Genomic DNA, 9,723 nt, shown 5'->3' with positions numbered 1-9,723 from the left:
TTCATATTACAAACAGGCAGTAAACCGTTACATCACGGGTGCCTACGGTCTGGGAATGAAGCGCCTGACCCTGAAACGCCCGTCGGGCGTCAGCGAGGCCCTTCGTTCCCAGACCATTAGATGCAGCTCGGCTAGGACACCAAAATAAAATGACAACCAACAGCAAAGAAAAAACATGAACGCGAAACCATAAAAAAACGTGGGACGCGAACGCCACTGCGCTAAATAAATGAGCTGACGAAAAGGGTTGTTGCGATGGAGTGGAGCCTCACGGATGCACGCGGGCAACGGCTAAACGTTTTATAGCCACTTCTCCGCACGTGCATGTCACCAAAATCACCAAAATCAAAAAGGAAAGCAATCAGAGTTACGTCTGATCATCCTCTTTTAGTTTCATAAAGCTTTCCGCATCGAGACGTTACTTTATAACATTAAACAAACATTCATTCTCAATATTGTCATTACCACAACGCACCCGCTCTTTTCACTTCCCATCATCCTACAGTCCTGTAAAACTAACTGCGTTCTCATTACTGTTGCATTCAGAGTATTACGGTACAAGTATTCAACTCCAATTATTTACCTTTAAATTGAAATCTGCATAAAAGACGGTACAACAAAGCTACTGCACAACTTAAAAAAAAAAAAAAGCATTACTTTAATAATGCTTTTTCGCATCACGGCGATGAAAAGGTTTCTTTTTTGCATCGTGGAAATAAAAACGAGCAACTTTCTCGCATTATGATAATGCAATTTTTTGTAAGCGTTACGGTAATGAGAATTTAGAAACAACAGCGCCGAAATGTCACGAAAATGATGTCACGATACAAAAAAGTGCGCTTTTCTTTAAAGAAAGCTTGGATTTGAGTGAAAAGTGAGCACACGTATTTCAGCCGGAGGTGCGTGAACGAGGCTAAACACTAAACATGCGGCACAACGCTATCACTTCCCTTTCAAATGCAATCTGATGTTATTCTTTTTTTTCTAATGAAGGTCCCTTAAAGTGACGGTGGGATGACGTGAACAGAGAGTCTGCGCGTAAAGACTTCCCAATACCAATTCTCACGACTAAAATGAGACGTTGAGACTGATCACCAGTGCATTCAAAGCATCCTCGGCGACTTTATTTGACAAAAACAAGCTTTTAAGATGTTCTGTTAAACGCTATTTCCAGTCGCTACTGCATTTTTTTTTCCCTCTCTCTATTTTCAGGGCATCCAATAATGGAGTGCGCAGATGCTGAGATTAAAGACCGAGAAAGACATCACAGGAAGTTAAAGAAAAGGTAGACGTCGCAGCAAAAGCAGTCTGCCTTTAGAAGCACGTCTTTGTATTTGATACTATTGGCCACGATTATATTCTTCATTTTTTTTAATTTTTTTATTAACAAATTGGCGGTTTTTATTCTTACTACAAAAACAAGTTTATTACCAAAGAGGTTGTTTTTTTTTTCTTAAAAATACATCTTTTTGTTGTTTTGTCCCTCCACTCGCTCTCTTTTTAGGGTCAATGTAAAGTCATGAGACGGACGGGACTCGAAACAAACAGGCCATGATATGATGGTACGCGAGGGATCGTTTGAGGATTAATTTTGGCAGCATAAACGAGTCGTTTCGTGAGCGAATCACTCGATCTCATTCAATTCTTGTCTGTGCGGCGGTGATATGAATCTTTACATTTGGAATGTCGTACAAACATTAAGCACTTTTTTTTTTTTTTGGATTGCAAAGAAGTTCAAGTATTTGAATACCGTTGTTCTCAAGTACATCCTCATAAACTGAAGAAGACCTCTGTGTGTTTACGCTGCCAAAATGCCACCCTGTGACTGGGAGTGTGTATGTGCGTGTATGCGTGTGTGTGTGTGTGTATATATATATATATATGTGTGTGTGTGTGATTTATCTAACGGTGACACCCAGCTTCTCCAGAACACGTGTGCCCTTCTCCTGGTACTCTTCTCTGGTCATCCAGAAGTTGTCTTTGTCCTTCATGATGTCGGCTAGCACCGCTCCGCCCAAAAACACCATGTGTTTACGGCGTGGAGGATCCTCGATGCGGATCTTAAACTTCTACAGAGGCAGAAGTGAAGACGCATTTAGTAAAACAGCAATGGTGTAAAATGCATGAAATTATTACTAATAAAACTCTAAACGGATGCACAGCAAGATTAGACATTGCCAGTGTTGTTTTATTTGTATCAACATACTATTTTAGTTTTTCTGCATTCTTGGAATTTTATTTGTGTGTGTGTGTGTGTGTGTGTGTGTGTATAAATATAAACAAAAAAAATATTTTAATATATTTATTTTGAAAATGTAAAAAATATTTAAATTTATATTATAAATATGTAATATATAAAAATTAAATATACATGCATGTGTATTTATATATACACATAACAAATATTTTTAGTTTTAGTAGTATTTTTAACTTTTTTTACTAATGTTAATAAATATTAATTCATACGTGTATATACATACATACATATATACACACATACATAATTTTTTTCATTATTATTATTATTATTATTATATATTTTTTTATTTTAGTTCAAGTTAAATTAGTAAATTAAATTTTTTATTCTGATTTCAGTTAATGTTTAATTTTAAAAGAATTGTTTTTATTAACCATAACAACCCTGAAAATTGGAAATCCAACAAACTACTCTAACATTTGCTAACATTTGATTAGATTTTATTCAAGGTTTAGTGCATCTGCAAACACCACAGTGACCTTTTACATGCTTAGGGGGAAAAAAACAAAAAAACACCCCCTCTCAAAAAAGGGAAAGTTCCCCTTAATAAAGGAAGTTAATTTCTGGCCCAACAGTCCACAGATAATCTCAAATACTGCTGAAGAAATTGCAATGTTGCTAACGGTCAGTTAGAGGTGAATATCACCACCTAGTGGTCTGAACCCGAGTCTGTATCACAGGTTAGCTGTGGTTTAAGAAGTGTTATAGTTACCGAGAGCTTGTCGACGTCTCCCTTCAGCACTCTCTCCAGGTAGAGCTGCTTGAGCTCCCGCTCCAGACGAGACGGCAGACCAGGATACATCGTAGAGCCGCCCGACAAGACAATGTGCTTGTAAAACTCAGCCCTGACAGACACACACACAGGAAAACACATACCAAATAAGACCAATATTATAGTTACCTACATGTTTAGTATTTAAACAGGTTTTTTTTCTTTTTATTTCACATGATGCTTTGTAAAACACAGTCTGAGACAAACAATAGATAAAAAAAAAAAATACTTTATATGTAACAGATGAAGAAATATGTATTGCATAACACTTTAAACTATATTACACACACAAATACACAAAAAATAATGAGATGGCAACAAAAACGTGAAAAATAATTATAAATCGTTTAGTATTTAATATAATTAAAAATGAATCAAATTTGCATGAAAAATGAGATCATATTTGATCAAATATTATTAAATTATTTTACAATATATAACAGAAAAAGGTATAATATTTTATTATCCCTTTAGTATAATCACGATCAATTTGCTATAATAAGCATTTCATTATTTTTTTATTTAGCGCAATATAATATACGTGACGCTCTCTGTCTCATACAGGTTAAAGCCTCAAAATCTAATTATGCAATTAATGATTTCATTTTTCAACAAGGTCTTACTAAGTAAATATTAAAGATATCAAGGTTGCATTTTTACAGAATGTTCTTTACATATATATACATACATATACATATATATATACATATATAATAGTGTGTGTGTGTGTACATATGTGTATATATATTATATATATATATATATATATATATATATATATATATATATATATATATATATATATATATATATATATATATATATATATATATATATATATATATATATATAATATATGTATAATATACTATTATAATATGAATTATATATATATATATATATATATATATATATATATATATATATATATATATATATATATAATATATTAAAAAATGTATAATAATATGACTATATGAATGCTGAATGTGTGATAGAAATATATTACCTGGTATCGATGTCGGCGGCCTGGATGGTGTTGAAGAGCAGCTCAGCTACACCCACTCCCTCCACGTTAATGAGGTGAGGCTGGAACAGAGCCTCCGGAGCCTCGAAGCGCTCGCCGCCCACTTTAATCACCCTACCGTCCGGCAGCTACAAGCCCAGAGAGAACCAGAGTGAACACGGCCCTCCGCCGCCCTCTGGTGGCAAGAACCAGTCCGCCAGGGGCCACCGGGCTAGCTCTTAAAAGGTTTATGACGGCTTTAAATGCTCGCTAGGTTCGAGTTAATAAACCTCCATTGCGTTGAACTCACCGTGTAGGACTCCACCAGCACGGTGGTCTCCAGAGCGAGCTTCTGCTCCTGCTCGATGTTATAGCCCACGTAGCACAGCTTCTCCTTCATCATCCTCACCGTCTCGAAGTCCGCCGAGTGGTTGAAGGCGTAACCTCGCAACAACAGCAGCTGGAGAGAGACGGAGGGCATTGAGACTGCAACTACTACATCTAAAACCTACTCTGTTCTTTGATGTAAAGCTGCAACAGAACTCAAATATCAGATCAAAAACATACAACTACATGAAAATTAGAAGCGTTGCATGGTTTTTAATAATAATAATAATAATAATAATAATTTGAGTTTTAATGCACGCCCCCAGACTGTACCTTGATGAGGTAGCGTGTGATGTCTCGTCCGGCGATGTCCAGACGACGCGTGAGATGAGGAAGAGAAAAACCTTCGTACACCGGACAGATATGAGTGACGCCGTCCCCAGAGTCCACCACGACTCCCGTCAGCAGACCTGCACGCAGACGACTCATTCGAACCCATTTGACACTTTTATGATTTACACCATACTTCATCGACTGATTTCCCCATCATTACCTTGAGCGTACAGAGTGAGCACGGCCTGGATGGCGATATAAACGCCCGAGAACTGATAGGTCTCGAACATCACCTGCAGGGAGACGAGAGGGTCAAAAACCACAAAAACACAAACCTCGCCGGCGTGAGCGAACAAAAGGCGCTCAAACCTCGATGATCTTCTCTCGGTTCTTGGTGGGGTTCATGGGCGGCTCCGTGAGCAGGATCTTGCAGTTTCGGGAGTCGATGTTGAGCTTCTCGGGGCCGAAGGTGTAGTCCCACAGGTGCTTCATGTCGTCCCAGTTCCTGACGATCCCGTTCTCCATCGGGTAGTTCACCTCCAGCATGGAGCGCAGCTCGCTCGCCTCGTCGCCCACCATCAGGTCCTGCGGGTCAGAGGTCAGGGTGCTCAATGATAACACTTTCATTTCAAGCTGACGCTGTGCGAGGTGAAGGAGACATTAAATGTGAGCTGGAGACGACCGGAAAAGAAAACGATTTTCAAAATAAAAGTCCGTTTTTTTATGAAATACACTTTGCACACTGAAGAGTTCATTGAATCTGACAGCAAAAACATTACAAGAACTGTAATAAAAATCAATAAAAGCGTTTGGAAGTACAGCGAGTCGTTGAGTGAAAACACAAGCAGTGTTCACGTCAGGGTTGAATTCGTATAAACTAAAATTGCAAATTGAAATAAAGCTGAGATAAAGCAAAAAGACATCTTGCACCGCCAACTGAAATTTCCACACTAAAATTACTTAAAAATAAAATAAATTACAAAAGCAAACTAATGGAATAGAACAGAAATTACAAAGGTATAAAAATAAAATCAAACAAAAAAAATTATAATACTACATATATATTTCAATAATACTACAACACTCAGTTTTTAATTCATCATTATTTTTGTTAATTCTGTTCAGGTCTTAAAAACACTTTTAATCTGACATTTTCTGGTTTTCTACGAACCATGAACCCTGTACGTCCTATTCGGACACAACACACTCATGCCATCATGTTCAGACCAGTGCATTCTGGGTAATATCAAACACTGTCACACGCAAGCGAGAGCGTTTCTTCGTGGTTAGTGAGAGAACAAGAGTTATGATTAGTTTGAACATTAATACAATAATCATGTCGAACCGCTACCAGCTCTGCATCTCCGGAAAGGGTTTGAAGAGAGAATCGCCATGGTTTAAACTCATAAACACACACACACACACACACACACACACACACACACACACACACACACTTACCATCCTCCAATAATCCTACAGCACCTCAATACAGTAACAGAAGAAGGAAAGACAAATATGGAAAGAATAGGCAATTAGAGCAAAAAAATAAATAAATTTAATAAAATATATATATATATATATATTAATAATTGTGTTTAAAATGTATTAATTACATTTCTTAAAATTAGTTCTCTTAATTTGTCGTCTTGTCATTTAAAAAATATTTCTTGATCTGTTGTAACTATTTTAACATCAGATGATAATACATCAGTATTTTATTCTTTTATTGTGTTCATATATTAATAAATATCAGCATGATATGATGCATTGTTTTTAGGAAACGGTGTACTGTTCAAACAACATTTTTTATAAAATTACCTGCATAGTTCACAAGCTGAAAGACCTCCGTCTACAGATTTCTAATTGATGTAGCATTAAAACTAATGTTTAGGGTTAAAACATCACTACGCTCACATTTCAATCTTTTGACAATTATAATTATCTCTCTCAATATTTCTGTTTTTCTACTGAAATGACATCAGCGGACTAATATTTCGTTCGGAGGAACCTGTCAGCTCTCTCACGGCAGCTCCACCCCCAGTGAAACTCTGCAGGAAGTTCAAGCCGAGCAGGAAGTTACTCAAGTTGCCATTTACGTCCCGTTACCAAATATGACAATTCATAATCTACTGAGCGACCTACATGGGTAGTATCTCAAGGCATCATCATAAATGGAGGTCCGTGTGATTAAAAACGACCTGTGAGGGCTGCATGCAGCTTTAGGAGACTCCCGCAGGGTGTATACCAGCAAGGCAGCTCACTGGGAGGTTGGGACGGAGCCCAAGTCACTGTAGGGAAAGATTCAGGGAACTTTACCTTGATCTCGATGTTCCCCACTTTGGCGGTGGAGCGGATGATCGGCCTCCCCACCAGAGCTGGGAAAATGTGCTCGGGGAAATTAGAGCCGGCATATCCACACTTCACAAACTGAAAACCAGCAAAACAGAGAGTTTAACGATAAATGTTAAATGTAAAGAACAGACATTTAGGTTGCTTTGGCCACTAACGCAAATATGTTGAAGTACTAAAATGACTAAAACGGATATACAAATAAAAGCAAAAAAAGAGAAACAAATTAAATTAATAACTTACAAAAAGACAAAAGCAGATAACCTTAGTAAACTAAAATTAAATGAATGAATACACATATACATTATATATACACACACACACATACATACATACACATATACATATATATATATATATATATATATATATATATATATATATATATATATATACATATATATATATATATATATATATATATATATATACACATATACATATATACATATATACATATCATATATATATAAAGATAAATCATACATTTGTAAATTTAACAAATAAATTTCATGCATAACTGCATAAATAAATGCACTGATATATCTGAGTATTCGGTTTAAAATAAACACTAGGGTAACAATATAAATAAAGCAGGCACTTTTGTGTACACCTGCATGAATGTAAACACGTTTTATGACAATGTCATGCATGTTCAGGTCCCATAGTGTTCTGGACATTTTTCACAGAGTCGTCATGATTTTCTCGACATGTATTTTGCTCATATCTTGGTATTGCGGGATGTGTACCACAACATGCTTTGAAGCTTCTTGCCCTGTCGTTTCATCACCAGAGAGAGAGACAGAACGGTGAAAGAATGCGTTTCTATGGTTTGCCTCGTATGTCACTTCCTCTCTCGGCCAGATGTGACACTACAAACTCGGAAGTGACTCCGAGATCATCTAAACCTTTTATTTTACTGGCGGAAAAAACACATGCATCATTGACACAAACGGGCATAAACACCTAATGTCATCAATAACGCATGCTCGCTACGAGACCTCGTTAAAATATCGATGGAAATGTGCGTAAATGTCCACCGTGTCGAAACATACACGAATCTTCCACAAAACGCCCCCACGCGAACCTATTTATAACCAGTCCCCATCTATGATTACCGTGCATCCGACCAGAGCTTTTCCAGCATTACGGGTCGTGTGTAAATCACAGATAATCAGTGTGAAATAAGCCGATATCGGATCACTTCCTGTTCCGCTGCATCTTTTTCCTGCAAGCCGTCATTAAATCACACGCAGCCGCCAAATAAAGCGTCATCCAGACCGGAGCGAGCCGTAGTAGCCATGCGGTCGTACTCACCCCGGTCCCGTTGTCACACACCACCACTTTCCTGCCTTGACTGTCCATGTTTCTACAGACTCGGTGATTCCGCCTGATCTCAGCTCCTGCTGTCTTCGGCCAGGCGGAAGTCAGCGCCCTGCCCTTCACACCTCTTCAAAATAAAAGTCCGCCACGACGCTTCAAATTTAAAGCCGAAAAGGTATATACTGAATAAATAAGCATTCTATTGATGTATGGTTAGGATAGGACGATATTTGGCCGAGATACAACTTAAGGGAGCAAGAAAAAATCTAAATAGCGAGTGGTCTTTAAAGTAGTTCGAATGAAGCTCTTAGCAATTTTTGTTTCTGATCGAAATGTATTTAATAATTAATTTCAATTTTTTAATTGAATAAATAAGCTTTTCATTGATGCACTGTTTTTTAGGATATGATAACTACTTGATTATCTGGAATAAATATCATATATTTAATAAGTATCATTCTGACCGATATAATGGCTATTGCTACAAATATACCTGGGAACTTAAGACTGGTTTTGTGGTCCAGGGTGGCATATATCTCACTAATTTTAATCACATTTGTTCGGTTTTTGATGCATCTGCTCATAAACAACAACAACAAAAAAAACAAAAACAAGATGCACTCAAATACAAGAGGCCAATAACTGTTGTTTGAAAAATACTTTGTTATTTTAATGTCATACTCAGAGAGGACAATTTGGGCATTATAACCTATTTACTTGTCTCTTATATTCAATTGAGCATTTCCATCTTCCAATTAAAAAAAAAAAAAAAAAAAAAACTACAATAAACAAAAGTCCACATAATCTCTTGTCCACTGGTCCCATGTCCAGGAAAAAGTCCGAAACATAAAAGACGACATATACACAATGAAAAACCTACAATTATTCAAAAAAAACCCACGATTGTTCAAACAGTGACAGCATTTCAGCTTCATCCGGTGCGTCATCCGAACGACGATCAAAAGTACAAGTAAATAAAATTAACAGCTTAAATAAGATTGAACAGTAACAGCTATTTTTGTTGACCTGAACAAGCAAAAGCAAAAGTCACACATCAAATATTCAGACAGCTTCCAGCATCAGACTCGATGCCGCCTCACTTCTGGAGCTCGAGGAGGTACTACGGCTGTGATTGCCCGTAAAAATACACAATTAAATAAAAGAAAGCACACAAGCCGAGAGATTTACAATTTACACAACTTAGAAAACCAGCCATAGTCATACAGCAACAAGGTGTACTCGTTGTCAGCGTTTTTTAGAGCACCTCTGTAACTTCTTAAAGACAGCGACACAACAGCAGAAATGTGTTTTCAGTGTATGAGACAAAATGTTAGTGTGTAATGCGTTTATATA

General features: G+C 37.0%; 1 protein-coding gene across 1 annotated transcript in view; it reads right to left on the bottom strand.

Annotated features, from left to right (window-relative positions):
• actr2a (actin related protein 2a) overlaps positions 1 to 8,437 on the bottom strand; it is an 8,734-nt gene extending 297 nt beyond the window's left edge. The window contains exons 1-9 of the mRNA XM_043237413.1: positions 8,365 to 8,437; positions 7,015 to 7,125; positions 5,065 to 5,280; positions 4,916 to 4,988; positions 4,696 to 4,832; positions 4,346 to 4,495; positions 4,039 to 4,184; positions 2,970 to 3,102; positions 1 to 2,069 (exon numbers count right to left, since the gene is read on the bottom strand). The exon at positions 1 to 2,069 is cut by the window's left edge and continues 297 nt beyond it. Coding sequence (XP_043093348.1) covers positions 1,899 to 2,069; positions 2,970 to 3,102; positions 4,039 to 4,184; positions 4,346 to 4,495; positions 4,696 to 4,832; positions 4,916 to 4,988; positions 5,065 to 5,280; positions 7,015 to 7,125; positions 8,365 to 8,412 — 1,185 coding nt within the window. The 5' untranslated portion in view covers positions 8,413 to 8,437 and the 3' untranslated portion in view covers positions 1 to 1,898. The remainder of the gene's footprint in view (positions 2,070 to 2,969; positions 3,103 to 4,038; positions 4,185 to 4,345; positions 4,496 to 4,695; positions 4,833 to 4,915; positions 4,989 to 5,064; positions 5,281 to 7,014; positions 7,126 to 8,364) is intronic.
• Positions 8,438 to 9,723: the final 1,286 nt, after the last annotated feature.

Source organism: Puntigrus tetrazona, chromosome 1, assembly GCF_018831695.1.
Source record: "Puntigrus tetrazona isolate hp1 chromosome 1, ASM1883169v1, whole genome shotgun sequence".
NCBI classification, from domain to species: domain Eukaryota; kingdom Metazoa; phylum Chordata; class Actinopteri; order Cypriniformes; family Cyprinidae; genus Puntigrus; species Puntigrus tetrazona.
The sequence above is the reverse complement of the archived record's forward strand: the minus strand, read 5'-3'. Positions and strand labels throughout refer to the sequence as shown.